This window comes from Diadema antillarum, unplaced genomic scaffold, assembly GCF_040938485.1.
Source record: "Diadema antillarum isolate AM-2024a unplaced genomic scaffold, OU_Dant_1.0 scf00000007, whole genome shotgun sequence".
Lineage (NCBI taxonomy): Eukaryota > Metazoa > Echinodermata > Echinoidea > Diadematoida > Diadematidae > Diadema > Diadema antillarum.
The window spans coordinates 4,853,758-4,874,055 of NW_027270896.1; the positions used below are offsets into that span (position 1 = coordinate 4,853,758).

General features: G+C 38.4%; 1 protein-coding gene across 1 annotated transcript in view; it reads right to left on the reverse strand.

Annotated features, from left to right (window-relative positions):
- The window catches only part of LOC139717578 (sodium/potassium-transporting ATPase subunit alpha-3-like), a 42,029-nt gene extending 22,554 nt beyond the window's left edge, over positions 1-19,475 (reverse strand). The window contains 1 exon segment of the mRNA XM_071629088.1: positions 19,413-19,475. Coding sequence (XP_071485189.1) covers positions 19,413-19,442 — 30 coding nt within the window. The 5' untranslated portion in view covers positions 19,443-19,475.
- Between the last annotated feature and the right edge of the window lie 823 nt (positions 19,476-20,298).

Here is a 20,298-nt window from a genome sequence, read left to right on the forward strand (position 1 = left end):
AGGGGAAGGGGGCAGGTTATCAACGCAACCTATTTCAAGAATATTAGTCACAAGCAAAGAGTAAGACAAAAGAACAGTTCGAGCCACGTGATGGGTAACCTGAGATGAAGAATACTACTGGAAATGTACAAATTGTACATGCGCAAGTCCCACTTGCCCAGGGCAACAGGGGCATACTGGGCTATTGTAGTAGCACGAATGAACATTTGCTTGTTGAAAGCATACCATACGAGGCGAAGTAGACCAAAGTGGGCAAGAAGAAGTGTCTTCTGTAGTGCGTATCCCTTAAAGTTTATGGTAATAAAAATACAGTAAAAATCATGAATTTTCATGTGCATGAAATCTTTACAAAGTGGTTTATATGAAGAGCCAAGATTTAGACAAGTAAAATGCATGCAGTACAGATACTGTAAGTGCCTCCCCCCTCCCCCTCCCTACACAATGCACTGAATGCTAGGGGCAAAGTGTGAAAGTTTCATGCTTACAAAAAAAAAAAAAAAAGCAAAAAAAAAAAAAATGAAAAGCTTCTAAACTGAAGTCCATTGGAAATGGTCTTCATGCCAGAAAAGCATGTTCTGCTTGATTCTACTTCATGACAGATCTCTAGAGTCTTGCTCCATGACTGAATATAAAGCTCACCTACTCCTGGTGATTGCAAATTAAGTCAATTCTTGCCAGACAACTGAATGAGAACTTATTTTCTACTTGGAGGATTTCCCATTGTTTTTCATCCCCTGCTTCTTGCCTATTCAATGTAATCCTACAGGTACATGCAGTCTTCAATTAAACCCAGTGAACTACATGTACACGTACCATCCCTGGGTAATTACACTTTTCCTTTTCTTCAAACAAATCCAAGTGCACTGCAGCACATAGTATCAATGCTCATAGAAAATCAATGTTCATGGGTTTACAACACAAATGTGGTCAGGGGATCTTCTGGGTAATATGAATTAAGGGCATTATACTGGCTTGTGGTACATGCAATCTCTGGCTAACTATATAGAAAATCCCTTTTTCATGGGAACAATAGAAAGCCAATCAGGGTCCCAAAGCAGACAAAGTGGCTAGACTTGACTCTGGTGCAATGTTTCTGAAGAGCTCAATGGGATACACAGAGGAAAGTCTGAACCACTGGACACAGAGCTGAATGCTCTGGTAACTTAAAAGACAAAAGAGGCCCAGAAGAATGCATTTCAGCAGACAGTATCGTCTACATTGTATGTATCACCATCCAAGAAACAGGCAAGCCAAACTGGCAACCTCTTAATCCCCAATCTGTATCAAGCTTCTCTGGGTCAACCACATGATTTGTACCCTAGCAATCCATGATCATTTCATCAGAACAGTCAAAAAAGCAAACAAACAAACAAACAAACCCCAAACCCCAAAAAATGCCTGACATTGGTTATCCATAGCAAGTAGAGTTTAAAGTCTCATGTGTGCAAGGTTTTGAAACATAATAATATCGACTTCTCAGAATGTCTACCCTGACTATCGCACACAAATGCAACTCGATATGTGCAGAAGTGGAAGTTGTTTCTATTGTGCAGCTTCATATCTAATACAATCGTATCTCTCTTTACACTTAATCACTTAGATACTGCATTACACATAATTTATACTTCGAAGTCAAAGTCACAACATGAAAACTATAAAAAACTAGAAATATCACTTAAGGTGATTAATACCCCCGCCCCGTGACGACAGTCTTACCCAAGGAATGATCTTTCCTTGATCTTCTGCCATTTAAATGCCGTTACCATGGCAACGCAGCTTCCGACACGTCCGAAAAATATGTCTTGCACATCTTCCCACCAAGACTATTGTGTGTGCCACATTTCATAAGCTTTTGTCAAAAACTGAGGAAGTAGTTCAATCCACAAGATCTTTCCTTGATCTTCCACCATTAATATGCCGTTACCATGGCAACGCAGCTTCCGACACGTCCAAAAATTATGTCTTGCACATCTACCCACCAAGACCAATGTGTGTGCCACATTTCATGAGCTTCAGTCGAATACAGAGGAAGTAGTTCAATCCGCAAGATCTTTCCTTGATCTTCTGCCATTTATATGCCGTTACCATGGCAACGCAGCTACCGACACGTCCGAAAAATATGTCTTCCACATCTTCCCACCAAGATCAAGGTGTGTGCCACATTTCATAAGCTTTGGTAAAAAAACTGAGGAAGTAGTTAAATCCGCAAGATCTTTCCTTGATCTTCTGCCATTAATATGCTGTTACCATGGCAACGTACTTTCGGGTACTGTCAAAAAATGGGTCTTGCACATCTACACCCAAAGGCACACATCTGTACCAAGTTTCATGGAAATTGGGCAAAAACTGAGGAAGTAGTTTGCAACACAAAATTTTCCATCATTTTGGCTCATAATATGTGAGCTGTTACCATGGCAACATACTTTTTGTCACTGTCAAGAAATGTCATGCTGACCTATATCCTAAGACAAACATTCAATATGAATTCCATGAGAATTGGAAGAACACTGATGAAGCAGTTTTGCCATGAAGCATTTTGCCCTATATTTTACCAATAACATGCCGTTACCATGGCAACGCACTTTTTGCCACTGCGGAAATATGTGTCTTGCACATTAACATATTCAGACGAACATCTGTACCTAATTTCATAAAAATTGATCAAAAACTGTGGGAGGAGTTCGCGACGCAAGATTTGTACCCATTTTTGCCCATAATATGCCGTTACCATGGCAACGTACTTTTGGGTACTGTAAAAAAATACGTCTTGCACATCTACAACCCAAGGCACACATCTGTGCCAAGTTTTATGGGAATCGGTTGAAAACTGAGGAAGTAGTTCGCGACGCAAGATTTGCAACGGACCGACCGCCCGACCGACCGCCCGACCGCCCGACCGCCCGACCGACCGTCCGCTGATTCCTATATACCCCCTTCAAACTTCGTTTGGCGGGGGTATAAAAAAGTAATGAAGAACTTTTTTCCTATCACACGGAAGAAAATCTACCAGGGTGGAGTCATCTTTTGGTATACTGGTACAGTATTACACAAAGGAAGAATGATATATGAACACTATTGCTATGTACATCATGTACTTATGTATTGTACATGTACATATTCAAAGTGGAATAATGACACAGAAGAGGAAAAGGATATCACCTCTACATGTAAGTTATCTCAGTGTGGTAGGCACGTGAGATAGCAAAGGAAATCCCGGAGTGAGTGGCAGGAAATAAGACGCAGATCAATGAGCATCCGTATTCATTATAATACCACAGTTACCAAAGCCTCAATTACACAGCACAATCCTGAATGTGTTATGCCAGTCATTTTCACCAAATGCATGTATTTCCTTGGCAGTGCACTTAGAAAGAGCTTGTTTTTTATGAGGTGCCAGGTAAAAAAAGACAGTGGTAATATTAAAAGTCAGAGGTAACAGTGTCAGACAAAAATGTCAGAAATAAAAATGTTTCAGGTAAAAATGTATGGGTAAAAATGTCACAGTTAATGTCAGGAGATTTTTTTAAAAAAAGTTAGAAGTGAAAATGTCACAGGCAAGAATGTCAGAGGTATAAAATATGTCAGAGGTTATAATGTCAGGAAAAAAATGGACAAGTCTAAAGGTAAAAATGTCAGAGGGAAAATTTCAGGGGAAATATAAGCAAGTACCGGTACAACAATGTAGGTATTAAAAAAGATGTCAGAGGTAATTTTTTACCTCAGATACATTGTGTCTTTACCTGACATTTCAACTCTGACATTTTCATCTATGACACTTAAACCTGGGATATTTTCATGTGTGACATTTTTACTCATGACATTTTAACACTGAATATTTTTCTGATGCTGTAAATTTGTTTCTGGCGTGATATTGCACTGTTTTCACTTTTGAGGTTAATCTAAATTCTCTGTGAATGATTCTTGACACAACCATGTGCAGTGTTTTGGTTTGCAAAATGCTTTCAATCCCTCCTCATACCCACGTCATACAATATTAGGTCCTACAATATTCAATATTGTTTTGCACACGGCACATATCTTAACTTCTCAATGCCATACTCTCATGTGCAAGCCTGTACATGTATTTGTATCTTGCATACATAGATAGCTCAATCAACTGAATCATTTTTGTTCCCCTAATGATTTTTGTATCTTACTTTGTTACGGAAAGCCCTACACTCACTTCACAGATTACCACATGCAGGGTGGTATGTACAACGTAAGTAGTGCACTTTGTTACGGCTGTATACTGAACAATGTGAATTACCCATTATACATCATTCATTGTAGGCTGACGGCTAATATCATAGGATAGTAGAATCTGTAATCAATACTCCATTAGTTAATTGTGCACACCATTCTATTCCACCTTTTCCTTTTCTATCTAGCTCTTTTTTAACAGCTCTTTCAATTTCTCTTTCCCTCCACAGTGTACAAAATCTCTATTTAAATATCTTTCTCTTTCTTTTTTAATGTGTCCTTTTTTTTATAATAGATTTTTAGTACAAACTCTAGCCTTCAAGAGCAAAATGCACACATACAGCCTCATACGTAGAAATGCATGTGATCTTCGTGCGACCAGAGCACCGCAACACACCACTCTATAAGATGGAAGATGCCCACCTCCCTGTATAAACAGTGCACATTATCCAATGTAGCCCTGCACACACTGACGGCTACACACTAATGGGTATCCCACTCCACACAAAACTACTGGTGTCGAAGCTATTGCAAAGAGCAGGGGGTATTGCTAAATGTCAGCCTATGCTAATGGCAGTGAGGCAGGAAAGCTAGAACGCAGGCATTGGGTGCCATAGCGAGCGCCTCAATTTGGAGAGAGTGGTATTGATGCGCTATGCACCATGATGCACACACACACACACACACACACAAACGATAATATCAGCGCATACATTTGTACTGTCTGCTACAGTATGCACACTCTTATCGTATTGGCTTGCATATTGGCTGGCGACTAAATCTAGTACATGTACATTGTATGTGTATACTGAATAGTGAAGGGTACTTGAGTAGAATGATGAGAAAAAATGCAGCTGCTCTCTATAATTTGTAATATTATATCGCTCCCGACTACCAGATTTTTATTTTCATACAATTAGAAATAAAATGCACACTGCACATGCAGGACTTGACATAAACTTTTTTGTCTGGTCTCATGTATTCAGTTCAATTCAATTCCATTCAATTCAAATCTAAGCAGCCCATCTGGGCCACTAAAATTCTTAAGTCTTAAATATTGGTGGTCCGAAATAGACTGCACCTAATCAATATAGAATACTATAAATCAATAAGTGTAAAATATAAATTCAAAAGCAAGAAATAGCAAGTGTTACGTTTAATATTCATTGAAACTTTATCCTAAATCCCATCTTGCTGAAAATTCACTGAAACCTTGAAAGGTGCAAAGACAGACCTGTTTATTCTGAATTTTTTTTTAGCTTTGTTTTCACCACCACACAAATGCTGAGAGAATTTAAAGGACACGTTCACCTTCATAGACATGTGGGTTGAGTGAATACAGCAATATTAGTAGAACACATCAGTGAGAGTTTGAGCAAAATCGGACAATCCGTTAAAAAGTTATGAATTTTTGAAGTTTCTGCTCTGTCACGGCTGGATGAAAAGACTACTATAGCTTGTGATGTCACATGAGTACAACGATATAAAGAAAGAATAAAGAAAATTCAACATATTTCCATTTTTCTCGCATAACAAAAGAACACATGACTTCTCTCTTTCAGAAGGCAGGGGGAACCCGATTACCCTTAACCCGTTGAGGACGAGTCCCGAGTATACTCGGGCAGTTGTCTATGGGAAATACGTGTTGTAGCAAAATCAATCCGTCCTCAACGGGTTAACATACGTCAGTAGCAAGTCGAAGAAATGTGCACTTTATTCAAAAAGTAAAGTTTCGTGAAATTCTCTTTTTATTTTCCTTATGTAGTTGTACACATGTGACTTCATACACTGTAGTAGTCTTCTCTTCTAGCAGTGACTGCGCAGATACTTAAAATATTTGTAACTTTTGAACGGATTGTCCAATTTTCCTCAAACTTTCATTGATGTGTTCTACTTATATTGCTGCATTCTCTCAATCCTTACGTATTAGGTGGACTTGTCCTTTAATATTCAGTAGTGACTTCCTACAGCTTCTGTTCCTTCATACATAATATATGTACTTGTACAGCTGTATACCTACAGTAGATGTGTGGATATTGACGTCCACATACTCATGCACATACTTCATAATTTGTATTCTATTACTCCATACTTCAGCACGCAGGGTTAACACTGATGGAGCTTTACTTCGAGTATTAAGAACGAGCCAGCATTTGTCGCAAACTCCAGAACAATTCTCACGATGGATATCTAGAGCACACACGGCTCTCACGCTTTCCGACATGCCAAGTAAAATGCCGGCCGGCATATCCGCCGCCTCGTAATCCCTTATCTGTTTAGTCATACTTTTCAGAACCCTGGATTTCAGGAACGTAGCAACTAGACTTCTCCGAGTCACTTCTTTATGAACAGGATATCTAGAATTAGGAGTATAAAAAGCTTACAACCTCTTGCAAGGTTCAAGGATGTGAACTTGTGACTGCTAGACTAACATTATCCATCTTGTACCCCCTTTCTGAATCCCTACCCCCCCCCCCCATGAAATTGAAAACATGCTATTTAAAAAGCAAAAAAGTTGCTTGCATGAAAATGTTCACTTTCACATTATACTGAATAGCTGTGTTCTCAGTCCAGTGTGAACACTGCCAGACATCACCACTGGAAGAAGCTACACTGTATGCTTCTCACTTCACACTTTTGCGTGTGAACGCTCTTTAATACGCATGCAACATGATTCAGGTGCTTGTGGCCCACTACCACCATAAAGCAGTGTACTGTAAAGCAAGGAATGTTCATGTGCATTTTATTATTTTGCAAATTTTGTGAGTGCCAAATGTCGCGAAATCAAAATGCATGCAAAAGTCCTTGTCTACACGATATGCACTGAGTGTTGGAGGCAACTTGCGAAAATTTCATGCCGCAACAGGTCTGTCGGCTCCAATTCATGAAAATTTCATGCCATGAAAATATCATGTTTTACAGTACTTGCCCATTGGTGCTCAGTGTGGGTCAAGCGCTATATCACAAGACTTTTCCTAATGAATGACCTTGTAGTAGTTGAGAAGCAACTTCACCTACATGTTGGCCTACATGATAAAATACATCATGGATGTGTACATGTACTGGTACTGATTATTAACTGCAAGGCAGATGTGTAGCTATAGAGTGCAGTAAATTTTTCTTTTACAGATCCGCAGTTACTAATTTGTGAAGATATTTAACAGCAGACTGTGGGAAAGTGCAAGAGTGATGAGTGTTCTATTATCTCATTGGGAGGTTACATGTTTGGGTTAAACAATGCCCTGCATCAAAAACAGAGGCCTGGGTAGAGATAACATAGTGCTCTTTCCTGTCTACAGTACTTCAAATTCGGTCCTTGTTCTATCAGCATGGGGTCAAAGGACAATTGTAAAAAGTCAAGTGAAATTGCTCAAAGTCATAAATACTTGTTCTGTGACACAATTAAGCTATACGAATAGAACCTTGTTCAAGGAATCTACAATAAACACTCAACACTTTCATGGTTACCATCAGACTTGAAGCATGTCATTTTATTCATTCTTTTTTCATTTTACTTATTTATTCTTCTTTTTTCTTTTTTTTGCCAATCACATGGAACTGCTGGTCTCACTTTGTCAAGAGTACTGTGACCTACTGCAAGATGCAATATGGCAGAGACATACCAGTCGCCACAGCAACATTTCTAGACTACATGTATTTGGTCCATTTGTGTGTATTTGTGTGTGTGAGTGTGTGACAGTATGTGACATCTGACGGACAACCGTCGCTTTTGTAAAAACAGGAAATTAGTATTCGAGACCCGGGAGACTCTTTTCCTTTTCTTTTTTTTTTTCATGGAGACAAGTGAGAATCTTCAGCACTTAGCACAGGAAGTGAATCAACATCTTGCTAATTGATGTTATGTAGTGTGAGATTTGATCAGAGCTCATTGTACACTGGTCAAAAATCCTCATCTCGCAGCTTCACCCCCCCCCCCCACCCGTTTCCCAAGCACTGGGTGCTTACAGTATTTCACTTTTCCAGGAGAGAAGTTTTGTTGGTGTGCTGGAGCTGCAGATGTCAGTTTCTGTAGTTTTGACAGGTCCTTGAAGTTGAAGTACAACAAAACTTTTCATTGTAGTTTATGTGTTACGTTTAATTAGGGGAGAGGAAATTCTAATATCTTGGACATCTGCTGGTAATTCCTTTTTTTTTTTTTTTGCAACTTCATTTATGTTGACATCCATTGTTTTTAGACATGTATGTCTCATTCCACTGACTTTGCAAAGGAAATAAACAATGCAGGTTAGCCACAATCAAATTAAGATATTTCAAGACACCTGAAATATGTTGCAATCAATCATATTTGAAAGTTGGTTTTTTAGATTTTTATTTTTATTCTGGTTTATATTGGAAATAACAGCATGAACATATATACGCATGCACACATCTTTTCAGAATTAGATCAATGCTTTCAGAAAAATAATAAGATAAACGCCTATACTATTGAGTAGGATGTATCAAATGGCATGTTTGTAAAATTTGCTTTTCTTTTTTCCTCGGCCATGTCTTGCTTCAAAGCGTTTGCGCGCATGCGAGAGTGTGTGCTGCCACTTACAACTGTGTACATGTTTCCATTTCTTTTTCTACCTTTTTTCCTTTCATTTTCAGGTAGAATCTTTACCTAAATTTCCCTTTCTTTCCTATCAATAATTTCTTTTTAGTTTTCCTTACTTGTCTAACTTTCTCACGTTCCTAATTAACTGTATATATTTTCTGCTTGTTCCTTGTTTCCGGCATGGGTTGTTTCCCCTCCAACTACAAGTTTTCCTTTCTATCCTCTCCAATATATTTTTCTTATGTGCTGTTCTAATGAATATTTTTCATTTCCTTAATTCTCTTTCCTTCCTAATAACCTTTGCTTTCATCCAGTTTTGATTCATCTCTCATTTCATTTTGCTACCTACTGTAGTGCTTCTCTGTTTTCAATCTATATTTTTCTCTTTGCTTTCCTTTTCTTTCCACACACATATCCATCTCTCCCTTGCTTTCCTTTGGTATGCAAGACTTTTTTCTTTCTGTCCTTCCATTATCTTTTAGTTAACTCTCTATTTGTAAAACTTCTGTTTCATTTTTCCACTTTTTTCTTTTCCTCCTTTTCCTAGCCTTTTTTTTTTTCAAAGACAACTGTTGATATTCTTCCACTCTTGTCCTACAAGCACAGTTTTTTCACAATCTTCTTTCATGCACATACACACAGCACTACCACCGTACCACTCCGTACAAGCTGAAAACCATTGATGGCCAGCGCATGCGCACACAGACATCTTATCCGTTAATGGATTTGAAATTTGTGTGCATGTGATGTGTGCACATGCACTGACCGTAGTATTCAGTGTATGTAGCTCTCCCAAGTCCTCTCGACCGAGTCACATTCAGTCATCAATTCGAACAGAAAGGGACTACTGGCAGAACCAAACGCTGTCCAAAGCCTGTTTTCAATACTTCACCTTAATTGGTAAGTCTTCAAATTAAAGAAATGTTTGTATTTTTAGTTGATATTTACCCGTGATACTAAATCTGTCATGATCCTGAATGCTACCATGCGAAGCCCCATTTAGCTATGCATATGGGGCTGCTGGTTGCAGATGGCCATTTTTACAATCAGTGGTGTAAAATGCAGTATTGGCACTAATTGGTGTATAACTTTCTTATACACTGACAGATATGCATTATTTTTTCTCATAAACTTACCACCCACAGTGTCTACCTTGGGTACCTTAATGAACTTTCCTCTCTTTTTCTTTCAGATGTGGCAGGCACTTACATGCTTGAAATCCAACACTTTTGGTGTACTCACTCTGACATAGTATTTTTGTCAGAGCTAGCATATTATATTGTTTATACCTTTTCATTATTTTTGTTGCTGTTTTGATAGACAGGTATCCAACTTTAAGAACTATTATGTTTACCAGGTTCTGCTTTGTCTTCTTTAAATACTGAAATTGTCCAAACTTTATGTTTCGGAGGTGACATTTTCCGTTAACAATTAACCCCTCTTTTGAGTTAGCTCTTGTTCACAATTATAAAATTCAACTTTGCTAATTTCCATCAAAACAGAATAGTAATCAATCTGACTTAACTTTGATCCAAAGATTATTTAATTCAAATAACTTATCATTTTTTGGTGAGCGTTTATAAATTTATGTAACTTTTCCGTTAACATTTCTGTCACCTCCGAGACAACAGATTTATGTATTTTATTTTTTTATTCTTGATATCAGTTATACATTACATTTGCAAAAATGTAACATATCCCCTCACATTATCTCTGAAGGAAGGTAGTAGAAATATAGCCTGTTGTTTTCATTTCGGAGCAATTTACAATTTTCCGTTAACACTTGTCACCTCCGAAACACTTGTCACCTCCGAAACAACAGGCATATTATATTTGATAATTTCTCGAAGACCAAGCAATTTTGTTTGATTCTGTCCAATTGACAGGAATCTCTTTTGGATGACAATAGTAATATGGCAACAGGAAGTGAGAATTTTCTAGGGATTAATAAAAGATTCAATAAAAACTAAAAATAACTGTTTCGGAGGTGACAAAACACTGTTAACAAGATTTTTTGTTCATTTCTGTTGAAGAGAAACCATATCATGTACACCAATGGTTTCATTTATTTTAGTAACATAAGTCTCAAAGTGGAGAAATCAACTACCACACTCTCACTCTTTTTTTTATTACTAGACTGTACGTTTTAGGGCAAATTTACATTTTTTCACTTTTTTTAACAATGAGAATGCACAAAATACACCCATCTGTTGTATATATAATATTGTAATCAAGATCATTTCTCCTGCTTTAGTTAAGTAAACATATAGATGCTTTCATCTTAGAAGCTTGATTTCCAACAAGCAATTTAGTTGTGAAGATTTACCAATCACAGCTTTCCATGTAGGTTGCTTTTTCCTGTGTTTCGGAGGTGACATTGTCCGTTAACACCATATTGTTATGTGATAGTGAAAGGCAAGACTTCAGTTCCTTTTCACTATCTATTAATATTGTCTAATACATTTAATATCTACAAAATCATCACAACAGAAGTGACTTTTGTATACATAGCTCACCAGAATTCCCTTGATACCAAAGTAATACATGTGGCAGTTCATGCATGCCCTAGTCCACAATCTTTAAAAAAAAAAGAATGTAAAAAAAAATCATCAAATAATCAAACTCCACAAAAAGGCCACATGCCTATAGCTGGTGCACAACTTGTTCTTGAATTCATAGTTGTTGTTTTTCCATGTACAATGTGGTAATCATAAACAAAATTATGTGATTTTTTGTTAATATGACAATAATTATTACATTTTCCAAGTTGAACCAACTGTTTATGACATTGTATTTTTTAAGATTATTGAAGTTATGTGACAACTAAAGTGAACAGAGGAACAAGTCCCAAGGACTGGAAAGGGAAAGATTTAAAAAAACAAGATTTGTAGTTCTATTTCAGTACTTTTGATGAGGTGTTTACCTTGTTTTGTTATTATGTTTTATCTTAGAATTTGGCTTTAAGTACTGGAATTTCAAGGAAAAGAAAATGGTTTCTTAAAGGACAAACCCACTTTCACATGTGGATTGAGTGAATGCAAATGTTCAACAGTAAAACATATCATTGAAAGTTTGGGGGAAATTGGACAATCCATTCAAAAGTTATGGGTTTTTTAAGTATCTGCGCAATCACTGCAGGATGAGAAGACTACGACAGTGTATGATGTCACATGCATACAACGATATAAGGAAAATATTTATAAGTGAATTTCACAAAACTTTACTTTTTGAAAAAAGTGCACATTTCTTCAACTTGCTTCTGATGTATTTTAGGGCAATATTATTCACCCTGCCGTCCAAAAGAGAGAAGTCATGTGTTCTTTTTTTTTATGCAAGAAAAGTGAAAATACAGAATGTTGAATTTTCTTGATACTTTCTCTATATCCTTGTACACATGTGACATCACAAGCTATAGAAGTCTTCTCATTCAGCTTTGACTGAGCAGAAACTTTAAAAGTCCATAACTCTGGAACAGATTGCCTAACTGTCCTCAAACTCTCACTGATGTGTTTTACTAATATTGCTATATTTACTCAACCCTCATGTCTATTGAGGTGAACTTGTCCTTTTCCAGTTTCGGTCCCTTATAGGTTTATTTGAGACCAGTTTGTGTCCGGGACCTTCTGTTAAGTTGATGGGGAAAATTACTGAACAAAAACAAATTTTCCCCTCAAGTTCACAGAAAAGCATTATGCTGCTCTCTTCAGCTGGGAAACACAAACTGTTGTCTTAACCAAACTGTAAAAACCTGTTAAGAATTAGTATGAATTACAATCTCGAACAAAATATGAGCTGGTATCCATTATCATGAAAGAGAATAACCAAACAAACTAACAAGTAAGAACTGAAAGAAAGAGCTTATATTTGAAAATTAAAGCCATGAGGAAAGACATTAATGTTCACTGAATAGTTAACACCTGAGAAGTTGGGTTGTCTCTGTGTTGTGTCACCTCAAAAACAATAAAATGTTTTATCTTATCATATACTTTTTACTCTCAAAAGTGACTGTTAAATATGCATGATTTGCAGGTGATTTTCAATCAATTCAAAATGATATGTAAAATATATTTTAGTAATGTCAACAGTTTAAATGAATCTGGTGTACTGGTATAGAAAATTTATCCCAGATGAACCAAACACCTTTCACCAGTATTATAACATTTGTATGGTGGCTATCAAGGATGATGAAGAATTCATGAACATCCTTGAATTAATCTATTTATAAAACTATGTGCAAACAAAAACGTACACAAGTCAAATAAGAATTTTTGCTTTTGGTATTCATACCGTATGTCCTCGCCAAAAAATTATAGTGGTACCCTCCGCAACAATAACTTTAAAGATAGTGAATCAATCTAAAATACAATGTAAGGGATTGAAACTATAACTCATTGCCCACGCCTTACAGAAAACCCATTCAATTTGCTTCAGAGGTCAAAGAGAGTTGAGGATTTTTGTAGAGCATGTGAGGAATCCCTTCCCTCCAAGTTCTGCATGTGTTTACACATTAATACTTTCCAAGAGCATCCAAGTGCTGAACTTGGAAGAATCAGACTCCTGACATCCTTTATAACAATCCACATTTCTTTGAGATCACTTAACCAAATTGACTGGGGCTTTCTGCAAAATAGAGCTAAGATGTTATAATTTAAGACCCCATAGTAGAATTTAGTTGATTTAATCATATTGGGTGCTATCAATGCAAAAGTCTAATTGTAAATTCTTTTGGGGGGGACATACTATCAATACATGAACACAATGTTAACATTGAATGTCACCTCCGAAACAAAGTTATTCTTCCCTGGTGTTGTGGAATAAAATATTCTGAGAGTAAAGAAACATCACTGAAATGATCTTACACCCTCATTTCAATTTAAAGTAGAAAATGGAATGCCATGTTTCTTCAGGTTACAATATCTAGCTTATGTCCATCATATTCTTACTGTAAATTAATATTTTAACACAATGTTAACATTGAATGTCACCTCCGAAACAAAGTGATTCTTCCCTGGTGTTGTGGAATAAAATGTTCAGAGAGCAAAGAAACATTACTAAAATGATCTCACACCCTCATCTCAAGTTAAGGTAGAAAATGGAATGCCATGTTTCTTCAGATTACAATATTTAGCTTACATCCTTCGTCCAAATGGAAGGCAAACTACCGGTACCCATGCTAATTAATGAAGTGTAAAAAAACACTTGTTCTGTGTGGTTTATCTGCTTGAAACAGGAGTTAATTTCTTGTTCTCGAGTTATAATTATTAAAAACATTGATAAAAAGAAGAAGTTTTTGTGTTATTGTCACTTATTCTCAAAATAAGTGAGTATTAATATTAATGTCACCTCCGAAACATTCTAATATGTTAACTGTCACCTCCGAAACATCCATGTGTGAAAAATCCAAGTTTTAAAGTAATGATTGGAATTTCATTTAACCTACATAGGAAGGTAGCCCTTCTTAAAGACTTATTATAGTAAGAGTTTGACCTGGCCTGCCCTCCAATAAATAGTTAAAATCTTAAAAATTACATGTCAATTGGTATTTTTTAGCAAAAATTTATAAATCTCATGTATTTTTTTTTAATTCACTTTATATTCAACCCCCAAATAGTTTTGATTCACAAACTATATATTGTTGTTAACCATATAAACTTTGCATGGTGAAGTTTGACTACAGAGTTTTGTCAATATGGTGCAATTCATGAAAGCAAAATTTTGCTTAAATTTACTTCAGGTGCCAGGGTTTTCCTTAAATTACACCAATAACCCTTCAGCTTTAAGGTCTGAAATGTTATTTTTTCAAAAATTTGAATACTTTCAAATAGGAATCAAACAGAATAATGAAAAAATATTTTGTTTGAAATTTTGACCCTCCGAGTACAAAAGTTACACCACTGATCGTAAAAAAGGCCAGATGCGTATAGGGCTGCACGCTGCTGGTCGCAGTTATCATGCAATAATGGTTTCGTACAAGACGTGTACTACCTCGCCGCCGTACAGCGTCGCATACCAGTAAACGGCTCTGGATTGCATGATTACTAAGACATGAGAGCACTTTGGGGTAAGTCTCACAGTGTTATTTATATGAAATTAACCTGAAACACAAACTAAGACAAGGAAATAATGCACTTGTCAATGTAATGACTCACCCCACTACCCCCGGACATGGGTGCGTCATTTCCTCATTTGATCCGTCAAATTTGTGACCCAGGTGTTCGTCATTTTACCAGCTTTGTCCGTCAAATTTTTGACTGAGGGGTGCGTCAAAATCCCATCATTGTCGGTCAAAATTTTGACCAAGGGGTGCGTCATGGTACGTCACTTGGCTATGGAAAATAACACGCATTATTTTGAACCGAGGGGTGCGTCATGGTACGTTACTTGGCTATGGAAAACTGCACGCATTTTTGCACGCTACCGGTCCCGGATACACGTGTCGCGAGTGAAATTACAGTGAGCGCTTTCCCGCGGCAAGTGAAAATCAAAGTCAGGAAGCGTTTTGGAATAAGAGGAAAAAATGCTTGCCAGAATCTGGCAAGCAAAGAATTTAAAAGCCACCCTTTCTCCTTACATTTTCCCTCCAACAAACCCATGAAATCATGCATACTCAATCTCAAACCAGGGACTGTTCAGTGATGTAACAACTTAGTTCAATCTTTCCTGTCGAAACGGCAGCAGAAGATCTGCCTGCCGCGCCGCATGCCATTTTCTGCTCGCGGGATAGCCCGACCAGCTAGCTGGCCAGACGCGCGCGCGACGCTGTTAGCTGTGCGAATCTCTACGTACCGCGACTATGCTGTAGTTACGCAGTACTCGAGCGGGAATATGAATGCCGTGGCGTGGTGTGTACCTACCTGACCTGCAGCAGTATGCATCCACCGCACTGGCAATGGCCGCGCACACACAGCGCATTCTGCACACATGTGATTGTCATGTATGGATTGCATGCACAGAATACATACTACTGTACGGAATATCGTAGCAGCAGCGTGATGTACGGTGAATGACAATACGGTGCTTACATGGTAAGGGAAACTTGCCGAAACTTTTACAAATTATGTGTACGAACCAAAAGAAAATGAAATTGCTTGAATAAAACGTATGCAAAAATCGTTTCAGTATTTACGGGGGTGCGTCAAATGTACCGAGGATGTCCGTCAAAAAAGTGACCGAGGTGTGCGTCACTTTCAACGTGTTGTCCGTCAAAAAAGTGACTGTGGTGTTCGTCACTTGCAGCGTTATGTCCGTCAAAAAAGTGACTGTGGTGTCCGTCAAAAACCCCGTGTGGTCAGTCAAAAAATGACCATGACGCACCCATGTCCGGGGGTAGTGGGGTGCGTCATTACATTGACAAGTGCATAAAGGGAAACTTTTGAGGTACCAAAACTTTTATTGTCTTTAGCGTCAATTACCGTATGGTCGCCACTTGTGTGTAATTTTTATGCACGTCCGGGCTGGCGAACTAATATCAGCACTGAATTAGTTCGCCGTCCATAGCCTGCCACATATTATTAGCATGTGTGTTTTACATACCCTTCAATGAAGGAGGCATTGTCGGTCACCGCGTTTGAAAATCTCCCTTAATCTGCCACCTGGAATCCGTTCTAAATCAAAAACATCCTCGCATCAAAAATGGTTTTATCACCTGTTACATGTGGTCAAATATATTTTGATTACAATTACTTGTGTTTTTACGGAGGATAAAGGTGAATTACGAATGTATTTTGAGAGTGATGAAAATCCGTCGCCCAACCTGATCTCTGATCGCGGCGCGCGTTAGATGCAATGTGAATGTCTGGCAACCTTACCGCAGTGGCGACCATACCGTAATTGACGTTAATAGTAAAGTTACAGTATTTTTGCTGCGACACTTTCCTAGCGTTTTTCGTGTGAAACGTGTTCATTCAAGCAGAGCGAGGTCACGTCCAAATGAAAACAGCGAGTAAATTGCACCCGTCCACTGCGACTGTGGGCTGTGATTTGATTTGTGAATTCAGCCCCACCACGTATGATGTAATGAGTACAGTACCATTGTACTTGTAGTAAACGTGCATGCACTATGCAGTTCTTGTAACGCTAGTACTTAACTACTAGAGTAACTGCGTCAGTAAGCGGCTGTGCAGCCGTTCGCGGCAGGTACAACATACACGGTAATATACCGCTAAACACTGCATTGCACTGTTACATGCACACTACTTAACACACTAGCAATCAACAAAAACCAACCGATAAAGTGGGCACGATCTCTGACGAAAGTGAAATTTTCTCACCTAAATGACAACATATCGCATCCAAAATGAAATTTTCGGTACTTCTTAACATAACAGTTAAGAAACAATGGTCCAAGAAACTTGATTTTTTGTCGTTTTCTCGAAGTTCATGGATTTTGAAAACATATCCTCACGTAAAATAGGCCGCCATTTTTTTCGGAAAGTGGATGTTACCATCGAAAAAAATGAGAAAAACACGAGAAAGACATCAACAACACCGCCAGAATTGCGATCTTGTTTGCGGCCAATGCATGTGCGCCCGCTATTTTCACGTGCTTTCGCAATGGGAATTGGCGCTTACGCAATGTTCGCGAGAGATGTGAAGGCGTTCAGCTAAAGATCGCGGAGCACGCGCGTATTGCATAGGGATTGTACATCGTGCCGCAAGCAGAAATACTACGTCGCATATCGCCCTTATCGGCGAAAATTGTGCCGGGTTTTGCCCTGGTAAATCATGAAAACTGCGTTGGTCAATGGTAAATTTCTTTTACGAAAACAATTGCGTTAATGAATAATCTTGTCTATGTTATATGAAATGGTTGAAAATAATTTGCCTGATTTGTTTACAAGTTGGAAAAACCCTTAACAATGCTTAAACTGCCGCAAACGGGATATTTTACTCTAGAGGACTAGCCCCGGAGACCGCGCCGCCAGGCGCGGTCCTGGCGGCTTCCCCGCAGTTTCGCTTATGTGAGCTCCCCTATTGCCACATGCGGCGACTTCACAAATAAACAATAACTAAATTTCGATAATGAACACAGTAACGATTAAAATTGAAGTATAGATTACTTCATTGGCTTGGTTCTTCTCACCAATTCATCTGGAAACTGCAAAATTTTCCACATTTTTTAGGAGTAAGCGACCTGCCCCTTGCTGCCATTTTGAACGTGTATCCATTTGCACGCATCTACGCATGCGTAAATAATGACGTCATCGGTAGGGAAGCTCAAGGATATGAATAATGCATAATTACAAGGTGAAATGAATATGCATCAAACAGTTCATTTTCAATGTTTGCAATACTGTAGTACCAGGTACAGTACTGTATCATTTTGTATACAATTACACGGCTGGCTTAGTTACAACTACTAACAGTCTAGTTTATATAGAATTGTGATTTGAATCACAGCATCATGGATGCCATATTCAGTGAGATAGAGGAAGAGGTGGGGTTTCAGTTTTTCCTTGTTTTTTTTTTTCCCCATCGGCTGCATCGTCGATGTACATAATACTAGTAACATTGTAAATGAATATTCATGAACTCAGTGTGCATGATCAAGACATTATTATCATTATTATTATTATTTTGTAAGCGATTCAAGCAGCATTACTGGAACACATTTCTTCGGCGTACTAAGGGTACGGAAAAAAAATGCCAGCAGCATGTTGTTGTTGTTATTATTTTTTTTTTTTGGCGTGTATCATTCATTTATGAATATTTACGTCTGTAGCAAGTGATACGTAGCCTTTTGTCAAGGCCCTCTCGCTGTATGGTGTGGAGAGCCAGCCGAGTGGGGTAGCGCTGTGCGCTCGGATGGACTAGCTTCGCTCGTCCGTTCGCTCTTCCGTTACAGCGAGAGGGCCTTGACAAAAGGCTAGCAATACAGTTCAAGTATTCTGTGCGCTTGTGCAAGTGATTGTGAATTCTGTGAACATCGGTGAGCTGCTTATAAGACATCATTTTGTGCATCACAAGCAATGAAATGCATCAAACAGTCGCCGATGATAGTCATTTAGGTTTCATCGACCCATGTAAGTATTCCTAGTAGTTTCTGTTGAAAAATTAAGGAAATATAGCGCCGCAAAGGCACCCGTTTGTTCAACATGAAGATCTTGAATGGGAGCACGGCGCAGCCGCCACACTGCGTGTGGCGGCTGTCGCAGTTATAGAGGACTAGACTATACTACGCGTAAACACAGCAAAGGACCTTTTTTTTTAGGGCCTATGGCTATGATATGATCAAAGATGCAACCTGTAGGTACCTATCAACTGTAGGAATAGGTTCTAGAAAGTGCATCACACATGCAGAGGTAGGAATGGTACATATCGCATTTACCTTACACCATCACATTGGAGACCCATTACAAAAGACTCTTTCGTACCTCCATGCTTGCGCTTCCACACACACACACGCGCGTTTTCTTCAGCTAGCAGCGTGTAACGTGACGTACACACACACACACACACACTTTACTCCATCGAATCTCCTCAATCTGCAAAACCTCAGAGTCATACCGGCTTATTGAAATATCAGAACATAAGCGCCTTCATATCATATGAAATGGTAAATATCACAACCGCACTACCTTGCTTCACACACATATCATACTCTAAGTGTGAACAGTAAACGGAAAATAGTGATATCAAAGGAAATAAAATTTACCTCGCCGCTCTTTTCTACACGTGCAGCCATTTCACAAGTTGAATGCGGAGAAAATGCGCGTATTCGTTTCGTATCATGAAATGTACTACGTACGTACGTGTACGTGTGTGTACGTACGTGTGTACGTGTGCGCGTGCCAGCACACCGTACCGCGAGGATATGCGAGCGCGGCTGTGTACTAGGAATACTATAAAAAAAAGTGTTACGGTAATCGGAAGTGATGTTTCATGACTGCGTGGAAAAGTACAAGTACAACATGTACACAGGGAGTATGCGGCGGTCGTGAGCTGCAGCTGGTTGAGCTAACTTAGGAGTAATATTACCGTACAGGTACTTTTCCGTGCTCCAGTTGGTGCTCAGTATGGTCAAACCGTGTTTGCACAAAATTATAGAATATTTAAAAGCAACCATGTTTTTGAAAATTATTTCATCACCCTAAATAAATCAGATGCTTTTAGTTTATGTAAGTTTCGGTGTAGATCGCATAAATTACCTGTAAACCTGTAAACATATCCATATAAGCATATCACATTGTGATATTATGCAGTGCACACTCTGCTTGTCGTCTCACATGGGGATGAGTTTCATTATATTTTTGTTTGCCCTTGCATGTATTTCCAAAGGGAGTGACATTTGTATCTGCCCCAAAAGTTAACCAAAATTAGGTTTCCAAGTGCTTTGCACATGATAGAGCTTTTTGATATCAAAAGTACCTCTCAGTTGAAAAAAAAAAAAAAAAACTTAGCAAGATTTACTCGTCTTATATGTCCCAGTTTTCTCGAAACACTGAAAAAGATAATCGCCCAAGCTCACAGGGCCTACAAATACCATACATTGAGAGTTGGTCCTACATGGACACGTATAGCGGTAGGTTAGTGAAGCAACC